Source organism: Colossoma macropomum, unplaced genomic scaffold, assembly GCF_904425465.1.
Source record: "Colossoma macropomum unplaced genomic scaffold, Colossoma_macropomum, whole genome shotgun sequence".
Lineage (NCBI taxonomy): Eukaryota > Metazoa > Chordata > Actinopteri > Characiformes > Serrasalmidae > Colossoma > Colossoma macropomum.
In genome coordinates this window covers 39,234,854-39,259,648 of record NW_023494805.1, presented here as the reverse complement: position 1 = coordinate 39,259,648, position 24,795 = coordinate 39,234,854, and the positions used below count along the sequence as shown (strand labels likewise).

Below are 24,795 nucleotides of genomic sequence, written 5' to 3'. Positions count from 1 at the left end.
CTTTTGAGACCTTCGCCTGACTGCTTCTCTGATCAGTGCCTGTTGTCTAGGCGTGCCTTGAAAGCCACCTATTTTACTTGAGCCTCGTACTGAAACACGCTTACTAACAGCAACTGAAGAGCTACTAATCACTCTGCTTTGTGCATTATCATCGGAAATTGATGTCAGAGTGCACCTTCAGGGATGGTTTTCCTAAAACCATTACTTGTAGTCATAGACTGAAAAAAGGATGTTCATTGGAGAGGAGATATGTGGCACTGCTATTATACATATTTTCCTGCTCGTACAATAAAAACCATTGCACTTCATCTCTGTATTGTGTTCTTCTTGTTTCTTGACACGCGCAAGAGGCCTTCCATTTAGGGACTTGTGCTGTAAGCATGTTTGTACAGACTATATTTGACATTTTCTCTCATAAATTGATAAGCTGGCAAAAATACACAGTGGGATTTTATTTATTATGCAATCCATTTTATTTACGATCCAAAACCACAAGTCTTTTGAATTTTATATGTAATGTTGATGGTGGTAAAATAGTGGTAAAGCTGAAAAATTAAGTTTTCTTTGGGGACTATTTTGCCTTAGAACATCCTGCATATTTTTATATGTTTTTAGGGCAACCTATAGTAAAACAGTGTCTTAGGTATCAGGGGAGCTTTTGGATGCATTAAACTCTTCAGACATCTGGTTTCTATCACCACCACTGTAAACAATTCTGACTTGGTAAGTTTCTCTAGAACAGAGCGTTTCACACCAAACCACTCTGAGCGACTTTGTTTACATCAAAACCATTTATTTATCCAGAGACTCAGTGGAATTTGTCTTTAAGGCCTAGTCCTAAACTATATTTTCCTTCCAGTAGAGAATCTCCACTCAGAATGCTGCAAACCAGACCTATTTCCCTGTGTGGGAAACCAACCCTATGTCCAAAAGTATTCAGACACTCCTTCTAATAAGTGAATTCAGCTATGTTAAGGTGTGGCCTTATATAAACTCCATAGAAAAAGCATTGTCAATTACTACACGTGAGCCTAAGGTCACCATGCCTAATGCTAAGCATCAGCTAGAGGGGTATAAAGCCCACAAGCTTTGGGCTGTGGAGCAATGGAACTGTTCTTTGGAGTGATGGAGCTCCATCTGTTACCTTGGATGAGTTGGAGTGATCCAGAACTGACCATCCAACATCAGTACCTGACCTCACCAATGCTCTTGTGGCTACAATCAAATCCTCACAGCAATGTTCCAACATCTAGTGTAAAGCCTTCCCAGAAGAGTAGGGGCTGTTACTGCAACAAAAGCTCACATGATTTTACAAGAAACAGTGGCGTCTACAAACTTTTGGCCATTTGGGTTTATACAGGTTTCAACAAGTCTATTTCAAAACATGTAGATCCTTAAATTACCCTCAGATTGTGAAGGAAGGAAGTCAGATATGGGAAGTGTTGGTTGTCATCAGACTGCGTTCATTATCGCTGGCCACAATTGGTCGTGACGTTGAATGAGGGTAGAACAACGTAACCCGTGTGAAGATACCATCTCCCGCACACATACCACACCAAAATTCTCAAATTTCACCTTAATGTCCTCACCAGCAGATGATGATTAAGTTCTTATTTACTCCAACAGAGGGCTGGCAGCCCAGTCCAGCGGTGTGACCACAGTGCCCGGAATGACAATATTTAAAGAAACGTTTGGTTTTGGTCTCGGCTGTGACTCATACTCATACTAATTCTGAAAAAAAGGAAATTTAGTCATATCCTGTAAATACCTTGGCGAAGATGTAGATGCAACCTACACAGTGATCTTATCTGCAAACGGTTACCTTACGTCTTGCTGTAGTTGATCCCTGGAATGATAAGCAAATTGTAAAAATCGAAAAAGCAGGACAAAATTATTGATAATAAGTTAGCAGCAGAGAGGGGATCGAACTGGCAATCAGCCTGTGTTGTTGCTCTGGGACTAATGCTGTTACTATGTTACTTCCAGATTTACATCAATATGTTACAGTACCAACTACACGATGCTTACGTTTCCGAGGCCCAACCGCCACTTGGTTGTTCAGATAATAACACTGTCCTGTTCCTGCCACATTACAGACAGAGAAAACTGGCAACAATGTGGTTTAAAGTGTTAGTAGTTGGAACAATAACTCAACTGAAATGCTCAGGGGCCACTTAGAGAGCAAGAATTGGGAAATGTTCTTTGAAAGTGGTGAGGGTGAACCTTCTAACAGATTCAATATCCTGTTACTTATCATATAGTGTGGGCTCTGTTTTCCCAATCAGACAGGATTGGTTGTTGTAGTTTGCACACGTGTAGTCCAAATCGGATTGGTTGTCATACACTTTCGCACATGCGTAGTCCAAATCGGATTGGTTGACGTACACTTTCGCACCAAATTGGTTTGGTTGACATATACTTTTGCATGTGTAGTCCAAATCGGATTGGTTGTCGTACATTTTCACACTAAATTGGGTTGGTTAATGTACACTTTTGCACGTGTAGTCCAAATCGGATTGGTTGTCGTAGTTTGCACGTGCATAGTCCAAATCGGAATGGTTGTCGTATACTTCCGCACATGCGTATTCCAAATTGGGTTGGTTGATGGGACACTTTCGCATGTGCGTAGTCCAAATCAAGTTTCCGATTCAAATTCACCAGATTTACTACAGGGGATGCTAGAGAAGCATGGCAAGAACTTAATACCATTGGTGCAAATGGTTCAGAACTCAGATGAAATGTTCTGCCTTATTCGCTGAAAAACCAAATTACTTTTATTGTACATTGGACAACCAAACCAATCCCACTTTTTTTTTTACCCCAGCACTGCTTGCCCAGCAATTAAAGTGGAAGAAAGGAAGCTTTTCCAGAGTAAATCCACATAAAGCATGTGGTCCGGATGGACTTAAAGGCAGGGTGTTTAGCGAATGTGCAGCACAAGCACGAAATGTTTTATCAAAGTTCTTTCAGCAGCTTTTAGATTCCAGTTGTGTCCCTCAGGTATGGAGAGAATTAAACCTGTTCCTGAGAAGCAAAAGACCACAACCTTAAATGATTTCAGGCCCGTAGAACTTCCTTCCGTGCTGTGCAAGAGCATGGAAAGAGTGGCGTGCGAACATCTCACCGCAATGATTAAAGATAAGATGGATCGCCTGCAGTTTCCTTTTAAGCCAAAGCAAGGGGCGGAAGACGCCTGCCTGACCCTCCTAGACACAATGACTAGGCAACTGGACTCTACAAACTCTTGTGCAGGGATTTTATTTACGGAACACATTGGCTTTTAACAGTGAGAATACATACCCTGCTTGGCCGTCTTTAAAGCTTACAGGTTAATTCAGCGATGAACTTATGGATGAAGAACTCTCCGTATAACAGGCAGCAACATGTGGCTGTTAATGGTTTTAAATCCAGTAATAAGGCTCCAAATCCAGGGCTTCCACAGGGGTGTGCTTTATCTCCTGTTCTTTTTTCTTGTTTACACAAATGCAATTGTTCAGAGTGATGATAAGCCGACTCTACTAAAATGTGCAGATGATACGGCCCTGGTGGCTCTTTTGGACGATGAGCATTCTATCTATCTATCTATCTATCTATTAATATATATATATGGTAAAGCAGTCATAAATCTGTGTGTATATACATATGCTATATATATCCTATGATTATATATATAAATATATATATATATATATGTTTATATATATTATATATATATATAATCATAGGATATATATAGCATATGTATATACACACAGATTTATGACTGCTTTACCATCATCAACATCACATATAAAGCTCAGAAGACGTGGAGGTTCACTGGTGGTTTTGGATAGTAAATAAAATGTCTATATTTGTGTCGTAGTCATGGTGATGTCTGGTTCCCATCACCACCTCTGTAAAGACATCTGAGTCTGCAAGTTTCTCTATAATTAACCATTTCACATCAAATCACTCCTGATGACTTCACCATCTCAGTGATTGAATAACACAGGAATTTGAAACATTGGTGGAATTCCCCTTTAACCTCCTCAGATGTCTGGTTCCTACCACCACCACTGTGTTTCTCTAGAACAGCTTTCATTTAATATACATGAAATTTTGAATTATCTGTGGGATAATTGGCTGACCCTTTGAGATCGCATGTTGGTGAGGGGAAAAAAAACACACACAACACATGCTCTCAGTGACATTTTATTTCAGTCTGAACTCTCCCAAGATCCATCAGAGGCATCGGCCTAAATCTGAGACAGTTCTATGCCCCCCGTGGGGTATGCCCAAGAGCAATATGTGCCTGAGAACTGTAAATGAGACGAAGCCTGTATGCAGCCCAGCAAAAAACACTGACTTCTCAGCAACGCACGCAGAGACAGCTATCAGAAGTGCTGTTAGAATCAAAAAGAAATTTAAAACAAATGATCAAACAAATCATAGGTGCAAGACTCTGTCGACTGTGTTGAGTTTTTGTTCGAAAAGTTCCAGCTCGTGCCCACTATCGGTCAGTTCAATCATTAGTACACAGGAATCAGGATACGCCCCTTCATTTGCAGAGAATACGAAATTACAGCAAAATAATTTCAGCATAATTCAGAGGAATGTTAAGTCACACAATAACACATTACGATATTTCTAGAGCTCCTATTGAGGGAATAATACGCTGGAACTGATTGCAAACTGCAGTTTATAGCTTGATTTCTCCTCATCATAATAAGGCACAGGAGAGAAACGGCATGTTGGTCCACGTCTGACAGAAGGAACAGGATTACAGTATATTACACGTAAATTAACTGGAAGTTTCTGGCAGAAATTTCTCCGTTGCGAAACCAGGAGCAGTAGGCGGAGGCCGGAATGCTGAGTTGCGGTCGGACAGTGGAATCGTCCACCTCGTTACATTCCCATCCGGATGCTCTGGATGATCTGGAATATCGCTGAGGGTGGAAACAAACAGAATCCTGTTAAAAAGGGCAACCAACACTGCAACCCTGGAAAACATGAATAGACGGCTGTGAAAGACTAAAACGCTGCGGTTTTGAACTCTGAACTGAGGTTATGATGGGAACCACATTGAGGCGCCACTTCTAAAGCAGTCTGGAACTTTATTCCAGTGGACACTGATGTTCCTTTCTTCAGTCACACAAAAGCCAGCTATCGGCTTTTCCAAGGAGAGTTGAAAGATTGCATCGTTTTTGTGCTTGTTTAACCCCTCTGCTAGGATCAGATAACTGCCTGCCAAACCACCAGGGCAACAAATGCCAGGGCGTACAAACAGAAGAGAGCGCAAAAAGAGAAAAAAAGAAGAAAGCACGAGCCAAAATGTCAAATATCTATTGCAAATACTGTCTGGAACACTAAACAGAGGGAAAAGAAACAGATAGCTTTGGCAGGGTTTCAAACACATGACCAGTGCACGCTCTTAAAACTACAGGGCTGTTTGCGTGAAGGGGAATTCCACCCATTTTCCAAAATTTCTGCATAACACAATGGTTGAGATGTAAACAGTCATTCAGTGGTTTGGTGTGAAGTGGTTGATTGTAGAGAGTCAGATTTCTTTACAGTGGTGGTGATGGGAACCAGGGGTCACCATGACTACAACACAAATATAGCCATTTTATTTGCTATCCAAAACCACCAGTGAACCTACACGTGTCTTCTGAGTTTGTACATGTGATGTTGGTGATGGTAAAATAGCTGTAAGAATAAACAACAATGCGCTGCATGTACCTCTCCACCATATAACAATGTCTCAGGTATCCTGCAAAGCATCCATAACCATTTCATGTGCAGGTTGAATTGCTTCAGACATCTGGTTCCTATCACCACCACTGATTCTTTAAGTTTCTCTAGAACAGAGCTTTTCACACCAAACCACTCTGAATGGCTTTGTTTACATTTTAAACACTTCATTATGCTGACATTTTGAAAAATCCACTGAATTCCCCTTTAATGCCAAAGATATACCACTTCTGGTTCCCTATAGACCTTTCAATGGAAAATTCTGCAGAGCTGGGGTTCCCAATCCCAGTCCTTCCAACCAAACACTGCATATTTTTGTGCTTGCTTCATCGAGCACACCTGATTAAACTCATTAACTAATTAACAAGGGCCTCATTGGCTGGGTCAGGTGTGTGGAGTCGGGAAACCGCAAAAAAGGTCGTCGAGACTGAGAACCATAGAAAACTAGATGAGATGTGTGAGGGTGAGGAGCCATTCTAAAGTTCAAAGTACCTCTGCATAATGTGAACCCCTAAACGCACTATTAGCATAAAGGGTTCTATATAGTACCAAAAAAGGGTTCTGTGGTTTGCAACAATAGTGGAACCCACTTTGGTGCTACACACTCTTAAAAAAGATGGTGCTTCAAGGGCTCTTTAGCAAAGAAAATGGTTCAACATGGAACCATGAACACTCAAAGAAGCTTTTGCAAGATTAAAGGGTTCTTGCATAATGGAAGTGTTCTTCAGATTGATGGAGAATGTGCTATAGGTGGTTCTGTATAGGACCTTTTTGAAAGCACTCTGTTTTCTCACATGCGCAGACTGAGAACAACGAAAGAAATCAGAGTAAGAGTTTACATGCACTGAAAATTACTGAGCTGAAATCCAGCTCTCTTTATCCGACTTCTGGAAATCCGATAACAGCCCTAATCTTTTTAAGAAACCAGAGCATGCTGTTTACATGACCACTTGAATAATCAGATAACTGCCAAAATCTGATTATGACCGTATTATTAAGTGCATGTAAACACACTCGGTGTGAGCTTCAGGTTGCAGAACATTCCTAAAAATGAATTTCATTTAATTTCCAATAAGCAACACTTTACATATGAATAGGCAGGTAAGTAATTGCATGCATGAGGGCGCAAAAGGCACTTGGCTCTGCTAGATAAGCTTTTTGAGAGGACAACAGCACAACTACAAAAAGGTACCACACTGAAAGAACATCTACAAGCAATATGACAGTGATTCCTTTCCTCCATGTTCTCCAATAGAAAGCATGGTGGAGGCAGTGTGACGAAAGGAGGTGAAGGAAAGTGATGGCTTTTGAGAGCTACTGAGGTAGACAGAGCTAAAACTACCCCGGTCATGGTGTTTAAAGGTGTTTTCACCCTAGAGCTCTTTTCCAGACCCAGGACCACCTGCTCTGCAAGTTCGGTACGTTTGGTCAAGTGTGAAAGCTGTTTTCGAGCCCAGGATCGGTCCATAGAACCAATCTCTGGTCCTCTTGAAGTCTGGGGTTCGATTCTGCTACCATCGCGGGGCTGCCTGATGGGTTCATTTTGTAACATGATTGCTTCAACTTCTTGTGTTACTTCCCTTTTCAAGTTTGGTGATGCATGCCACTCTCAGAAATAAAGGTGTGAAACTGTCACTGGGTATCTCAGTAGTCAGGGAACATAACTGAACCATAATCCACTGAAATGATATTCTCTAAGCTGTACTGACTCCACACACCCCGTCTCGTCTCCAGGCTTTTATTTTACTGTTCTGTTTTAAAACATTCGGTTATGAAAAGATACAAATACGAACTTTTCACCTGGAAAAACTTATTTAAGGTTCACAATCAGACCTTAAAACCACTGTTGTACCTTTGAGGGAACATTTACATTGTTTACCATGATGAACGAACGATGTACCTGCACAGAACCTTTATTTCGAACAGTGCACATAAAAACAGAGCATGCACTAAGCGTTGTTCTACACCGCCTGAGTGTGAGTATGCGAGAAAAATAATAAAAAGCGGCAAACCGATGAAGCTAGTGCCCATCATGCAAACCCGCACACAAAAATGTATGGAGTTGCGCAACTGATCCACGCTTCGGATTCTTGAGTGTGAACACAAACCAGCGATAGTAAGCCCCTCCCCACATGAGCCCTGGATTGGTCCTGGATGAGCTTAAGCATTCAGTACAAGTGTGAAAATGTGCCTAAGTTGGTTTTAGCCTGGGCTGGTAAACATAACTTTAGAACAGAGAACTTTCAGTATCCCATCATCATATATCAGCTTTTAGTTTTTGGTCATATAATCATGAACATAATACAGTATCAGCCCCTCAGTTTAAACAAAACCAGGTTCTTGTGTTGGGAATAATAATGTTTAATGCCGTTTCAGGCCATATACTTCATATACATGCTGATCTATCAGTAATGCGTTCCACGGTCCATATAAAGAACACTTCTTAACCCTTGTGTGGTGTTCAGGTCTGGGGGACCCATTTTCAATGTTTACCAAAAGAAAAAATGATGTGATTTATTATCATTTCAACCTCAGATTCTTTGGATTTTGCTAATTTTCTGTGAAGAACATATAAAATAACCCATTTTCAGTGTCTTCACTCTGTTCACCCCCCCACACATTTATATTACACATGTGGTGTTGGGTGAACCTGCGGGGAGTAAAAGTGTGGAGGTGCTGTGTCCTTCACTCTGTTCTCCTCCTACATGGCCTGCTGTTAGTGTGTGTGTGTTTGTATATATGTGTGTGTGTGTGTGTGTGAGGGTGGCCAACATGGACAGGCTGCTGACTGGCTACAGTTGCTAAAGGAGAACCCTACGCTGGCCACTTGTGATATTTTAAACATCTGGTATTTTTACATAAATTGATTTAAAAAACAATAATGCGGTGGGTCCACCAGACCACTGAAAACTGAATTATGATGCGTGCTAGTGAGTGTGTATATCAAGTATTTTACAATGGATTGCAATGCGGCTCAGCCAATCAGACTCCAGAACGGGAACTGTCTGTTTCATAACTGATATTCTGATGGATCGTGTTTTTGACTTCAAGCTTGTAGATTAACTATTCATCACAGACTAAAGACTCTCGGTTATTGGTCTGCCAAAATCTGCATTCCCATCTCATAGCAAGTGTGTAAGAATGTAACTAAATAAGCAATATAAGTTGTTCTGAAGAACCTCAGCCACTGGCAAAGACAACTCTCCTTGCATTTCTGCTGTGAGGATGATTCAAAACAGTCGTGGGAGCTGCTGCACCTGCAGGCTCGTTGTGTTTGCCGTCCAAAAATGCTATCAGGCCAACCTTGCTCAAAAAAACACTCTTATCTTGTAATGCAAGGTTTTGCTTAAGGGCAAAAATGTAAGAGGTATGTTCTCAAATTCATGCTTCGTGAAAATAAACAGACACCTACAGACACGGACACCCTCACTGGCTCTGATTCTCATTTCTGGAGGCTGATGCCTGAATAGCACTGCAGGAAAACTGATAAATGTAAAACGGGTTTACTTCAGTGTTGCTTCATTCAAGGATATGTTCAAGACAAAGATGTTTTGCAGGTATTAGCCATGTGTGTGCTAAAGAACTAAAGCATGTACAGCCATTTTGTAACATAATTTGACATGAATGTAAGGGTTCAATAAATAAATGGTCATTATGGCCTGTTAGAGGGGTAAAACGCCCCCAAGGGCATGTTGGCTTAAGTGTAATTGTCAATTTAAGAGTGAGACATAGCTCACATAAAGTTTTGCTGATTTAAATGTTAATTTTGTAAACACAGTTTTATTATTATTTATTAAACATCACAGCTGGGATAGGCTCCAGCACCCCACTGCGACCCAGAAGCGGTTTAGATGATGGATGGATGGATGGATAAACATCACATTCATCTGGGATTCTGCTGCGACAAACCTGGAAGTGTGTAAACCTTAAACACACTTTCTAATCAAAATGTAATCATTTCAGGAGATCAATATAAATGGCATAATATACTAAACAATAATGTGATGATGGGTAAAAAGGTAAAAATCAGAGGAGCCTACACACACACATATATATATATATATATATATATATATATATATATATATATATATATATATATATATATATATATATATGCACACACACACACACATTATATACACACCTTGTATGTATAAAACATGTAACACATAAATAATATAACTGTTTTCAAGTAATTTGGACAGTTTCTGTCATGGTGAAATTAACACAACTAAAAGGCTAACTGGAAATTTCAAATTATGCAAAAAAACTAAAAAAACAACAACAACAAAAAAAAAACAAACCTGGGTATTTGCACAGCAGCGACTACACATATCTATACATACATATGTTTACCCATTATTTAACAAACTGCCTTTCTTTGTGTGTTTAGCAGCAAATTGTCATATCATTTGCATTACTTAGTAATATGTGTATGTTTACTTCATCGTAATATGACATACATATTTGTACATATCTATATGTTTTTACACCTAGTATCCTATCCTCTTCAGGTGTCAACATTAAAATAGTAGCAATAATAAATCTCTTGATTTTTTATGGCACACTTTAGAAATATAGAGATATATCTGAGCAAATATGCATAACTAAGTCTGGTAAATAAATCTGGTTATTCTGCTCACCTGATCCGCACACCACAAAGATGAAGAGAGCCAGGAGCCACGGTCCCACTGAGACTTTATCTTCTGTGGGGTTTCTCTGTGGTAAAAGAAATAAAATGGCGTAAAATACGACCACCATGTTGACGAAGAAGGCACTGCTTCGTTATTTGACAAGAAAAAAGATGGTACAGAAGCAGAGAGGGGCTGTAATGTCCTTCTTATTCGAACTATCCGTTCCACCTTAAATGGCGCAGCAGTTACATGCTGGCGCCTGAGGTGCCAGCATGTAACTGCTGCGCCATTTAAGGTGGAACGGAGAATTCGACGACAACGACCGTTTCCTCAGCTTCAAGCGGGATTTACGTCGACGTAACGTTAATATCTCGAAATATTTGCACTTGTAAACCATTTTAGAGGTTATTTAGACTTTATAAAGGTAAGAAAAGGGGTAAATCTGACGTTGTTGTAGCTTAACGTACCGAGGTTTTGACGTTTCCTCTCTGCGTGATGTTCTTGCTGTGCTTCTCGTTGGCCATTCGGATCCTCTGTTTTGCCACCATCTTTGCAGAAGGTTAGGTGAAGCCTGGGTGTCGAATAGCCGTCGATTTGAAGTCTGCAGTAAGCCGAGAAACGAGCCTCTAAAAGACCGAGAAAGGAAAAGTTATCTCGGCTTATGTCTACGTACTCAAAAACCCGAACTCCGCCTCCACCGGAAAACCGTTGCTGCAGAGCCTTTCGGTCCAACCAAACTCAGCCTGGTTGTTTGCATTAAAGGGTAACTCCACCGACTTTTCCAAATTTCTATATTTCTGCATACATAAATGGTTAAGATATGCACAGAGTCGTTCAGAGTGGTTTGTTGTGAAATGCTACGTTCTAGACAAACCTGCCGAGTCAGAATTGTTCACAGTAGTGGTGATAGGAACCAGACATCCATCTCTTAAAGCTCCCTCACAGAAAGTTAGTATATCAAATGGTTATATACGCAGCCTGGTGTCTGAGACGTTGTTTTACGGCAGTTTTGTGATTAAGTTTTGGCTTAAAATGTATTTTAATAAATTTATTTTAATCTCTTCATGGTGGAGGGATACATGAAGGGTGTTCTAAGGCAAAATAGACACCAAAGAAAACTTATTCTTTGAGATGTATGACTATTTTAGCACCATCAGCATTACATATAAAACTCGGAAGGCACGTGTAGGTTCACTGGTGGCTCTGGATAGTGACTAAAACCACTGTAAAGAGATCTGAGTCTCTACAGCGAACCGTTACACACCAAACCTCTCTGAATTACTCTGTTTACATCTCAACCACTGAATTATACAGAAATTTTGAATAATCGGTGGAATATCCCTTTAAAATATCCACAAACCATCAATCAAACAATAGGGCTGCTGTTTGATAGGATGTTTTTTCCCTTGAGTTTGCTGTGCCGCTTAATCACACGCTGCATCCCAGTATATGTGAGGTTTGGTTGGACTTTTTTCCACCGTTTATGCTGCTTTGATCGAAGTATGAGAAGTAAGTGTTGTTTATTGCAACGATAAGCATTTATTATTGCCATAACAATGCAGTTTCGTGCTCTAATACATTCCCAGTTAAAGAAAAAAATGTATAAATTGCACTGTTTTAGATGCGTAGTGACTTTAGGGAGCTCGGCCGCATCTCAAATCGACACTGCGTACTCCACACTTGCTACGTGATGTGCCATTCTAATGCTGCCTTCATCACAACTCCAGGCTTCCTACGCTCTCATAAAAGATAGTTTTTTAGTAAATGCATTTGTTCTATTTAGAACCACGAGTTCTATATAGAACCATTTCGTGCTTAAAGGGTTCTTGGCCTGGTGAAATGGCTCCTCAGATTAATAGAAAATGTGTTGTACAAGGTTCTATACAGAACTTTTTTTGGAAACGGTTCTACACAGTACCAAAAAAAGGTTCTATTGTTACAAGCATGACATCGTAAACAGTAGAAGAACGCTTTTGGTGCCATGTAGAACCACATACAACACATTCTCCATCAATCTGAAGAGCCACTTCACCATGCAAGGAACCATTCAAGCCTGCGAATGCTTCTATATAAACTCTAAAGAATTCTAAAAGGACAATTGCCTTTAAAGAACCCTTGAAGAACCGTGTATTTGAATCCCATTTCTTATTTTTACCCCCACCCCTTGTTTTCGAGTGTCACCTTGCCCCTTGGAACTGAGTTATAAGGGGTAGTGGTTGAAATCTTCCCTGAAATGGGACCCTCAAATAAAAAGAGCATTACTTCATTAACAGCTACCAGCGCTGCTCTGTAGGCGACCCTGCCAGTCTGCAGTGACAGCAGAGGAGGGTAAAGTTCAGCTCCTCACTGCTGGGATTTAGTTACATTTAGGGCATCATATGACTTCAAAGAGGGGGGCAATTATTTATTATCGCCCACCCCTAATTCTTCAGTGATATGAAGCTGAAGTCAGATATTCACCAGCTTCCTGTTCGAATTTTCCCGTTCCACCTTAAATGGTGCAGCAGTTACATTCTGGCGCTTCAGGTGTCAGAACTACTGGACTATTTAAGGTGGAACGGGAAATTTAGCTAGATAGCTACTGAGACATTAGCATGCTATTAGCAATTTTTTTGTGCTTGTTATGAAGAAAAGGACCATAATACACTGAAACTACATTAAACTAAGACAATACAGTGGTTATTGTAATTTTAACAGAGAAGATTTTCACATTTGTGGGTTTCAGTGGTCTCTTGTGCTCCATCTTGCCGGTTTTTCTTTTTTTCTCATAACTCTCTGTATGGAGTCTCCGTTTGGAGGGCCATGTAGCTCTAACACTTCGCCCTGCCCCTCTGTCTCAACAACAATCAGGACACCCTACCCCTAAACGTGAACGCGCAAAACAGAGGGGTAATGGCTGAGTGGTAGGGGCGAGGGGTGAAATGGGACTGGACCTAAGTGTGTAGGCTTTGATATGATATTGGAACGCAGCCTGCGTCCTCAGCAGGCGATCCGGTGGCGTCAGCGCACACGCCGACGAGTCGGAAGCCAATCACATCGCGCCGTTTACATCCCTTAAAGCCCCGGTCCAGGTTCCCGGATGCTGTGCCGTTGAGCTAGCTGCGGGGAGGATGCGTTGGTTGGCGCTCTCGTTCATCTCGTTATGGATTTGCGCTCTTTATTGCGCCGCCGGCGACAACACCGGCGTTAAAAAGATGAAGATGCAGTTCGCGACGGGGCCGCTGCTCAAGTTCCAGATTTGGTGAGACGTTTTTTCTGGAAATGTCCCGTGTTCAGGTCGTGCTAGGCTAGACGCCGGTAAGCTAGCGCTAAGTTGACTTTAGCACAGTGGCTAACTGTCATTTCCTGACACGGGTTATAAGACCCGGGTTTCGGCTGCCGCTGTTGTTTGTCCCACTTTTCTCTCTGTAGCTCAGCACAGAAACCGAACCAGGGTTCCAGCAGGAGGTGTTCCCTGTGCTCTGAGAAAGCTGGCCAGGCGTTCAGCTGAGCGGTGTGAAGAGTCTGATTCTGCTTCTAGACAGCCTGGCTAGCTAAGAGAGCTCCCCCCGCGGACTCTAATCCCATTAACGGCTTTAATTTTTCAGGATAAGCAGCTCTTCTATGTGTGGAAGCTCGTTTCTGCCTCTTGGGAAAAAAGTCATAAAGTGTGTCTTAATAATGACCTGAATATCTCATAAAAATGACTTGATGAGAAAGTGTTCTCGTAATTATGAGATAGTAGGCTAAAGCGTTATTAGAAGATATTACGTCATAGTTATGAGCTGTTATGTCATATAAGTAAGCAAGTCATACTTATGAGATGGTTAGTCGTGATTACGCGATACCAAGTCATAATTATGAGATAGTAAGTCATAATCATGACTTAGTAAGGTGTAATTTTGAGATAGTAAGTCGCTATTGTGAGATAATAAGTCATAATCAAGACTTTGTAAATCGTAATTGTGATATTAAGTTATTTAAGAGATTATAAGGCAGTATCATGACTTTGCGAGGCGTAATTTTGAGACACTGAGTCATTGTTATGAGACAGTAAGTCACAATCATGACTTTGCAAGGAGTAATTTTGAGATACTGAGTTATTATTATGTGATGGTCATAATTGTGACTAAGTCATAATTTTGGGACGCTAGGTCATAATTATGAAATAGTAAGTCGTAATTATGAGATGGTTAGTCGTGATTAAATGACAGTCATAATTATGAGAAGTCATAATCATGACTTAGTATGGCGGAATTTTGAGATAATAAGTCATACTTGAGATAATAAGTCATAATCAAGACTTTGTAAATTGTAATTGTGATATTAAGTCATTTTTAGAAGATTATAGGCAATATCATGACTTTGTAAGTCGTAATATTGAGGTGCTAAATCATAATTATGAAATAGTAAGTCGTACTTATGAGATTAGATCATAATTATGACATAGTAAGTCATTATGAGATGCTAAGTCATAATTAAAAGGCGTTGAGTCATAATTGTGAGATGCTATGTCATAATTATGACATGCTATATTATAATTGAGATGTTAAGTCGTAAGTATGAGATTGTCCCACAATTAGGACTTACTATCTCATGATTATGACTGACTTTGTAAGTTGTATGACTTACATGACTTTGTAAGTTGTATTTTTGAGATGGCAAGTCATAATTATTAGATGCTATGTCATCATTAAGGGAAACCTTATCATTATTATAGCTTACTTAAATGGATACATCTCATCTCAAACACAGTTGCACCTTAAATGGTTCCTAATTCAAGATGAACTAAGAGTCCCACTAATACATTTTCCTTTGAGCTGTCTGCCTTTTCTGATAGGGCTGCCTTTTGGACAATAACATGTATTGATCAATTGATTGAATCAAAATTTCTCCATTGTTCAGTCATTAAGAGGTAAATAAAGTCATTTAAAGTGGTTTGGTGTGAAATGGTTGCCTGAGCTTGGTGATGATGGGATCCAGGGGTTTGTCTACAACACAAATAAAGCCGCCGCTGTGAACAGTTCTGTGAGCATTTCACATCAGACCACTCTGTATGACTTTGTTTACATATTAGCTGTTTATTTAGGCAGAAACAAAGGGAAAATCTGTGGAAGGACAGATCATACAGTCCTATTTTTACTCCTCCCTCCCAACGATGGTCGTCACATGATCTTCTTTCCAGGGACGCTGCTTCCTTTTTTTTCCTGTTTGCACACTGCTGTGTGTTGTTGTCTAAAATCCTCTGTGTTCTGTTCCAGTATCTCCTGAGGGTACAAGCGGGTGTTTGAGGAGTACACGCAGGCTTTGTACCAGCGGTACCCAGACATCCGCATAGAGGGGGAGAACTATCTTCCTCTGCCTGTTTACAGGTGAGAGAGAGGCTCATTCAGCACTGCATCATAAACCGTTTTATAGCTGTTCCTGACATTATGATGGAAAAGTAAAGCAATCTGACAGCTATGTTGCATCATCGTCTGATTACAGAAGAAGCAGCTATTGCATTTTATACAACGTATACAATGTTAGTTCTGGCCACGCAAGCTGATTGGTCGAGAAGCGTTCTAACCGTGCTGTTATTTCGCCATAACAGAAAAGGCTTTTCACAGACAGTGTATCACTCCACTGAGACGCCATTGCTAAGCAGCGACTGTGACAACTGTTGGAGACGCTCAAGCCATTTTTTTGCGCACAAACAGAAAATGGATACTTTTAAGATCACATACATTGACCAAAAAGCAGATTTGGTCAGACTCTGAAGATGAGACGACACTAAATTCCCAAACTGTCATCACCACTGAGCAGCTTTTCAGTCAGCAGCTGTGACAGAAGAACAGCTAAACAACTTGGAATCAGCCAGAAATGAAGCCAACACCATTCGCCAAACTAAATGGGCTGTAAGATGATTTACAGACTGGTTGGAGCAAAACAACATTAATACTGATCTGGCAAAAACTGACAAAACTGAGCTAAACTTGATATTGCGGCAGCTTTATGGCTCAGTCTGTACTTCAAAAGGCGAGACTTACATCAGACTGTGCAGCGAGTGGGCGGAGTTTGTTACTCTGACGTAGCAACAAGCTGCTTGTTAAGGAACTATAATTTGGCTGAAGGAACTGCAAACATTAAAACATTAAACGCCGCGTTCACGGCCCAGTTTATTAATGTATTACTTTATTAATTTAACTGTTGTATAAAAGCAACAGAACACTCGAGAAGTGTGTTATCGCGAATAACGAATATAACCAACACACAGTGTACCTGATTTGCCACTGTTTTTTTTTTAAAGAAATATACATAAGCAAAGGAACAGGAGAGGGAGTGTGTTATTGCGAAATAACATCACGGCTGTGATGATCTACAGCGACCAAATCACAGCCGTGATGTTATTTCGCCATAACACACTCCCTCTCATGCTCTATTGCTTAAGTATAACCGACACACAATGTACCTGATTTTCCACTGTTTTTCTTTTAAAAAAATCAACATAATTCAATGCTTGAGATGTGAACAATTTGGATTAATGTGAAATATTTAATTGTAGAGAATTTCTTCACAGTGGTGGTGATAGGAGCCAAGGGTCTTGATGTCCAGAACACAAATATAACCATTTTATTTACCATTCAAAACCACCAGTGAACCTGAGGTTTTTATATGTGATGGTAGTAATTATAAAATACAGTTAAATCTGACAAAACGAAGTAAAAAGGTTTCTTTGAGGACTTTTTTGCCTTAAAGCGGCGTTCGAATACAACTCCCTCAAAAATGGCTTTTTAAAAATAGGCCAAAAGTCTTAGTAACAGTGTGTCAGGCCTCAGGTAATGTATGTGTGAGTATTGTATGTACTAACTTACTGTAAGGTAGCTTTTAAACTCTTCAGACGTCTGGTTCCTATCACCACTACTGTGAGCAGTTCTGACATGGTAAAGTTTCTCTAGAATGGTTTATGTCTTAAACAGTTGGTGGAATTCCCCTTTAACCCTATTCCACTTTTATTATGTAATCCTTGAACTGGGGTGGGTGGTAAGTTGTTATATAAGAAGTATAATTAATAATGAATATAATGATTTTTATTCAGCATTTCACATACCATGCTGTGTTAAATCCAGTGAAACAGGAATAATTATGCTGTCTCTTTAATGATTCAAGCAATTGGTCAGTGTTCTTTAAAGGGGACCTATTATGCTTTACTAGTTTTTCCCTTTTCTTTAGTGTGTTGTAGCTCTTAGTGCATGTAAACAGTCTACAAAGTTACAAAACTCAAAGTTGACGCCAGAGGGAGAAACTCTCTGCCACAGAAATCACTTTTCTCAGCTGCCTGAAACGCTTCGCTGGAATTTCAGCACTTTGTTACAAGATGACATCATCTCTTAACACAATACCTTATTGCCCGCCTTCCGACAAGCTCGGCACGCCCTCACACAGCAACAGCAGCTACTAGAGGCCGGGAAGAGTTTCTGTGGGGGTGAAGCTGGTCTGGCAGTTAAACAGTCAGAACAGAGTGTGTGAGCTGACCAATCAGAGCACACTGGGCTCGTCGGAAGGCGGGGCTTAAAGACGCAGGAGCTCTAACAGGGCATTTCAGACAGAGGGTGAATAGAGATGTACAGTATGAGGAAAAGTGATGTGTTTACATTGAAGCATGTAAATCTATTCTAGTAGTTGATTTGAAAATGAGCATAACAGGTCTTCTTTAAGTAATAGCGATACCTGTAATGTCCTCGGAAAGGTATATTGTGACGGTATCACAATAATGATAAAGTATCATCATGTTGCCCACCTTTGATATCTCAGAATGATGTACAAAGTGGGTTGATAGACTGATTCAGGAGTCTGAGACTGATTTATTCTCAGAAATATTAAGGAATTCTCGCCTCTGTTTTTACTTCCAGGTACATTGCTTCCTTTCTGTCTGTTTTCAAACTGCTGTTGATCGGAGTGATCGTCGTAGGGAAGGACCCGTTCGCCCTCTTCGGTATGCCGACTCCAGGACTTTGGCTTTGGAGTCAAGAGAATAAGGTGAGAACTTGGACTGTGTGTCAGCACTTCAGGACCTGAAACCACCCTGTTTGAGTAGTTTGTTGACCTTTGCTTCACTGCTTTCTAATTCTGGTTTCCAGTTCAATACATTAAGGTCAGTACTGATTCCGGAAGGAAGGAAGAATCAAATTTTAGTCTCACTTCTGCTGTCTGTAGTAGAGCGTGACTGATGTGATAATATTCGTAAAATTTTATATTTATTTTAGATTTTAATTTTAAAATGCAGTAGTCTTAGATAAACGGTGCCTTACTGACAGATATGAGTGTCAGTTCTCAATTATCACACATCTTACACAAATAAACAAGCTCAGTCTTAAACTAGAAACATACATTTCCTGAAGAAATCACAGAATGGTTGCATGGTTACTATGATACCCAGGTGGTTGCTAAGGTGTTCATAGGCAGTTGCTATGCTATCCCATGCAGTTGCTAAATTGCTGCTAGGCAGTTGCCATGGTGTATGGGGTGTTTATTTAGTTGTTCATAGAGAGTTGCCAAGTGGCAGCTATGTGTTGTTGAAAAACAATGGGAGTCTATGTGAGGAACGAGGGATGAGAAAACGACACATAGAGGAGTGTGGGTCAGCATAACTGTGGATTAGAGCTAGGGGACCCGCCCTGAGTGTGTACATGAATTTTGGGGTCAGTATGGCTGTGCAGTAGAGATTTAGGTCCAACCCTTAGTCAGTCAGTACATGTAGTTTTGTGACTGTAGGGCAACGAAGTTTGTGTGGTGGTGAAAATGAATGGGAGTCTATGATAGAAACGAGGGATGGGGGGAAAAAAAACTAATAGATGAGTGTGGGTCAGAACAACATTGAATTCATGCTTGGGGGCCTGCCATGAGAGTGCCGTTATTTTTATTAATATTGGGTGATATTATCGACCATCTGATATATCGGTCGGGCTAAAATAGTGAACTTCTATTAGATCTCTTGGCGAGTTTAAGTAAAGTAGCGATTGCTTTCCCTCACGTCTGTTAAGCACAGTTTTAGCCTTAACCGCAGTGGTTAAAGGCCAGTGATGATTCACCACTAAAAAATTAATCTGAAGGATTAATCTTAATCTGTGTCGGGGAAATGGCCTTAAATGTTATAATCCCACAGTTTTTTTTTTTTTCCTTGAAGAAATGAAGTGTTGTGTTTGTAGATTTAGCCTCTCCAAGCTGCTGTTTGTGTTTGTGCTGGACACATTAGGGACTAATCAGCCTCCAGCCATCGGTCCCCTGTGGATGTGCTTGAAGCTCATTGGTCACCCCCATGATAATTTTCCCTTCTTGGTGTCTGTTGTGTAATCATGTTTTAGCTCATGTTAGTGCAGTGTCAGTGCTAATGAGCATCACCTGATGGCTCTGTTTTTCAGAGAATGTAAAGTTAAGCTATAAAAGACCTTGCATCATGTTTAGGAATCACTTTGTGAGACTAAGGCCCAATCCCATTTCTTATTTTTACCCCCACCCCTTGTTTTTGAGTGTCTCCTTGCCCCTTGGAACTGAGTTACAGTGGGTAGTGGTTGAAATCATCCCTATGAAATGGGACCCTCAAATTAAAAGAGCATTACTTCATTAACAGCTACTAGCGCTGCTCTGTAGGCGACCCTGCCAGTCTGCAGTGACAGCAGAGGAGGGTAAAGTTCAGGTCCTCACTGCTGGGCTTTAGTTACATTTAGGGAATCATATGACTTCAAAGAGGGGGGCAATTATTTATTATCGCCCACCCCTAATTCTTCAGTGATATGAAGCTGAAATCAGATATTCACCAGCTTTGTGTTTGAATTTTCCCATTCCACCTTAAATAGAGCAGCAGTTACATTCTGGCGCTTCAGGAGTCAGAACTACTGGACTATTTAAGGTGGAACAAGAAATTTAGTTAGCTACCGAGACATTAGCATACAGTTAGCAAATTTTTTTTATGCATTATATGAAGAAAAGGACCATAATACACTGAAACGACATTAAACTAAACTAATACAATGTTTATCGTAATCTTTAACTGAGAAAATTCACACATTTTTGGATTTCTTTGCTCTCTTGTTCAGCCATCTCGCCAGTTTTTCTTTTTTTCTCATAACTCTCTGTTTTGAGTCTCTGAAAAACCTCTGTTTGAAGGGCCATGTAGCCCCAACACTTCACCCTACTCCTTCTATCTCAACAACAATCGGGACACCCTACCCCTAAACGTGAACATGCAAAATAGAGGGCTAAGTGGTAGGGGTGAGGGGTGAAATGGGATTGGGCCTGAATGTCCTGTTTTATCTTCTTTTTTTGCAGGTATACGCCTGCATGATGGTGTTCTTCTTCAGCAATATGATTGAAAATCAGTGTATGTCTACGGGTGCTTTTGAGATCACACTCAACGGTAAGGCTCTTTTTTGAATGTGTTTTAAATCAGTGTTCTCTGTCCTACGCTATGTGCATGGAAGCTGCAGTTTAAAGTGCACCTGTGGTTAAGCCAGTTGTTGTTTAAGTCATATATCTGCCTCTAGATGTGGTTGTATCTGAGGTTTAACTGAGGTTTGTCTTAAACCTGCTACAAACATGGTTTTACTGAAGTTTAAGCCAAGAAGCAGCTCAGATATGTTGCCTGGATACCTCAGCTTATATACCGTCCACCATAATGTTTGCAGGCCTTGGGAAAGTTTTGATTTAAAGGCAGTTTTATTCAGTTAAACACACTTAAATGAATGACTTTCAGTTTTATGCAGGTTAAAAATCTAAAAAAGAAAAATGTATAGATAAATCTTTGAACAGGAACATGTAGCATACGTAGGGGTGAAGCTGCAGGCTCTGGGTTTTTTTTTGGGGGGGTGGGGGAGGAAATATTTAGGATTAATTTCCATTAGGCCCATGTAAAATTGTCTGTATTATTGATTGCTGTTGGTAGAATTTGAACATTTATTAAAGCAGTAAGCCACAGGGAATAGGTTGTGCCCAACACAGTGGAAAATCACTACAATGCACAGCCAATAGTGCATTATTTTAGAAAATCGTGACAAAATCCCTTAAAATTGAACAATGATACTAATATTAATCACAGCACAGTTCTTCTGCCAGGCCATGTAGTTTGTTAACAGTAGGCTTTTAGTAACTTGAATTACAGAATTAAGTTAAAAATCTGAATATGGCTGATTTTACAACCGTAAGAGTGCATTTTAATACTGTTTACTAATAACAGACTATATTAATATTTTGTTTATTTAATAATAATGTAATATAGGCTTTTACTAACTTAAGATTTTAGAGCATTAAAGTGCATTATATTACTGTTTAGTTATATGTTGTAAGTAGTTTTATGTTTAAGGGTCTTTTTTTTCCCGCCTCTAAATTTAATCTAGAAATGTGCTGCTTTGGGCCATTTATAATTAGTCTCTTTATTTCTGAGGTATTTTCTCCAAATTATTTACAAAATGTTTTCTTACTCTTCATGTAAAGTCCATAGTCAGTTTTTTGCAGTGTTCTGATCATGCAAATGACCGTACTGGAGCACGCTCAGTCTCGCCCATTTTTATCACCACTTTAGTTAGTAGAAAACAATAATAACATCAAAATGGGGAAGCAGTTTGTGTTGAACCACAGTTCGCTGCCAGACTAGAACAGTTACAAAACCCAGGTATGCAGCATCAGTAATCAATATACTGGTAATGTTCGTTGTTATTAGATGTTCCAGTGTGGTCCAAGCTGGAGTCCGGCCACCTGCCCTCCATGCAGCAGCTGGTGCAGATCCTGGAGAACGAGATGAAGATGAACGTGCACATGGACAGACTCCCACACCATCACTCGTAACCCTTCCTCCTCCCCACTGCCTGGAGCCTAGGACTCCTCCATGTACGTACAGCTTCCAAACAGTCCACATGCCACATCATTCAGGACTTTACTTAGTGAAGGGTACGCTCTTCAGTTCTTTCTTTGTTGGCAACTGAAGTTATAGCCCTAGGGAATAATTCAGTTCTTCCAGTGCTATCCATCACAAAACTAATATGTTTTCAAAATCAGTCAAGTTTCTGAAGTTGTGACCTCCATGTGCTCATCAGATGGTGCTTCCTAACATTTCCCTCACATCTGTTGTGTCTTTGGCCTTCTCAATGAGTACAAAATGTAAGCTGCATTTAAGGCACATGTGTCAGGCTCCAGTCCTTGCGGGCCAAAACTCTGTAGACTTCAGCTCACTGCCTCATCAAACACACCTGATTCAGCTCATCAGCTATATGGCAAGGCGTGTTAGATGAGGGTAAACGCTGATCTCCACAGCACTTTAGCCCAGAAAGTCCCCAGTTTGACATGCCTGATTTAAGGGAAACATATATGCCCCTAACTGACCACTGAAGCAATACTTTGCCAGTGTCAACGAGTAAATGTCACAAGTAACATCCAAATTGACCCTAGAGCTCTTTCTTTAGTACTTAAGACTCGGGGGGAGGTTCACATGAACATTTAAGGTTGGGATCTCATTAGGGCTGCGCATATGTGTATACATTGTTGACCATTATTGTCATTTTTGCAAGGTCAGCCTTCACAGTATGCATATGAGCCTCTACACAATCAATAAATGCTTTGCTGTGAGCATTCTGGCCAATCACAGATGCTCTTTTGGCGTTTAGATCATGGGTCATGTAAAATGTAAACCGTGTTGTTCAAAATAATGCAGGTTGTCCTTTAATCCTCACTGCATCAAAGGTGTTGGAGTACATTGCTGTGCATTAGCAATGGGCGATATGGCAGAAGTACATCGGTACTTCAAAGAGAAGAAAAAACTATTGTAAAGTGATGTAATTTGAAGATAAATATCATCATATTGCCCACCTGTGAAGTGCATACTGTAATTGCAATATGTAGCAAAATAATCACAATATGATTTTATCCACATCATACAGCCGTAGAGCTAGAGCTGGGCAGATATGGCAAAACTTTATATCACAATACTTTTTTTAACGATATAAGATATGTAACAATACTTCATAAGGCTACATGACACCTGCATCAGCTTGTCATGAAAGCTGACATAACTGCATAAATGGCATAAATGCTTATTCCAATAGGCGCCATTCGCTATAAAGGTTGCATTTGCCAATTTTGATCAAAGTTAGCTAAAGTAGCTTGTATGGCAGATGATACCTTTTGGAATAAGCATGTATAAACATTTATGTAGGTGTTACGTAGCTCTATGAACAGTGCTCTACAATAAAGTGTTACCGAACAGCAGCGTTTTAAAAATATGCTCAAAAACTATGAATTATTTGTATTCAACATTTCACATTCTGCTCTAAAGGCTCTTTTTATAATCTAACATTCAGTTGGGTTTTTAAGTGCTGACAATATCCGCTTTACTCAGAAAAGCGTATTTTGACACGTTGTACTGTAATTTATCACAATAACGATGTCGTCGTATCACCCAGCCCTGCCTAGAACTTGAACTCATGATCATTCTGACACATGAAAGCTGCGCGATCTGCACTCACTGTGTTCTTCTCTCCTCTCTCCAGTTTTGAGGTGGGGCTCTCCTACGGTTGCGAGGCGACGTTTATGAAGGTTTGTGCTGAAAGTAGTGGATCTACTAGCGCAGGCCGGATGTCCCGCTCGCTCCTCGCCACACCCCCCGGAGACGCCCGCCTACAGATACCGGCTTGGGGTCCACGGCAACAGCGGTGGCCGTTTGTTACTACTGAAGCCCACATGCTGTGCAATAACCTTTCAGTTCAGGATTAACATATACGTAGATTTTGGTAAGAGAGAATCTGCACTGAAGCACATCTGTGTAGTTCGTGTTGAGCTCCTTCAAGCGTTACTGCCACTGACGGAATCTTGGGGAGTCTCTCCACTTCCACCTTTTAACGCTCATTGTATGGCTAAAACATGGTCTTTGCGTACTTTCATAAGAGATTGAAGACGACGTGTAACTTATTCAACTGACCCAGTCATGGCTGTTTAACATTAGACAGATTGTGGGTTGTTTTATTGACCTCCTGTAATTTTTGTATTCGTTTCTATAGCCAACCATGTTAACTGAGAGGATAATAAAATTAATTCTAACAAAGGTGAGTCTGATGTCTTTTGAAATGTATCTCTGTTGAATATTTTTGTTCCAAAATTAGGAAAAAGCAAATTGCACCTGGTGTTATTATGGTGAAGGTGGAGCTTCCAAAAGTTCTGAAGCTACATGATTAAACGACACTTGGAAGGAACGCTGGAAAGAGCTACTGAGCCACTGCGAAGACCTCAAACCTGCGAGTTTAAGACTTTTCTGTTTATTATATGCAGTCTGTAAGTGACTGGACAGTAAAACAGTACGTTTTGGTATGTACTCATGTACTTCGCTACATGAGGTTTGAAATGAATGACTGTGAGGTTAAACTGCAGTGTCAACTGTCAGTTGAGGGTATTTGGTGCTATACTGGGTGAACAACAGTACACAGGG

At 40.4% G+C, this 24,795-nt stretch overlaps 2 protein-coding genes across 2 annotated transcripts; one reads left to right on the top strand and one right to left on the bottom strand.

Moving 5' to 3' along the window:
* Positions 1–4,178: 4,178 nt before the first annotated feature.
* Positions 4,179–11,079, bottom strand: LOC118825677 (stress-associated endoplasmic reticulum protein 1-like). The gene is made up of 3 exons (XM_036596422.1): positions 10,835–11,079; positions 10,377–10,452; positions 4,179–4,925 (listed from the first exon to the last, which is right to left on the bottom strand). Exons 1-3 carry the CDS (start codon positions 10,913–10,915, stop codon positions 4,885–4,887), a joined length of 198 nt encoding a protein of 65 aa, XP_036452315.1. The 5' UTR covers positions 10,916–11,079; the 3' UTR covers positions 4,179–4,884.
* A 2,361-nt stretch (positions 11,080–13,440) lies between these two features.
* On the top strand, positions 13,441–24,419 carry selenot1a (selenoprotein T, 1a). The gene is made up of 6 exons (XM_036597350.1): positions 13,441–13,608; positions 15,608–15,718; positions 18,239–18,365; positions 20,655–20,742; positions 22,042–22,208; positions 23,864–24,419. Exons 1-5 carry the CDS (start codon positions 13,478–13,480, stop codon positions 22,164–22,166), a joined length of 582 nt encoding a protein of 193 aa, XP_036453243.1. The 5' UTR covers positions 13,441–13,477; the 3' UTR covers positions 22,167–22,208; positions 23,864–24,419.
* The last annotated feature ends 376 nt before the right edge of the window (positions 24,420–24,795 follow it).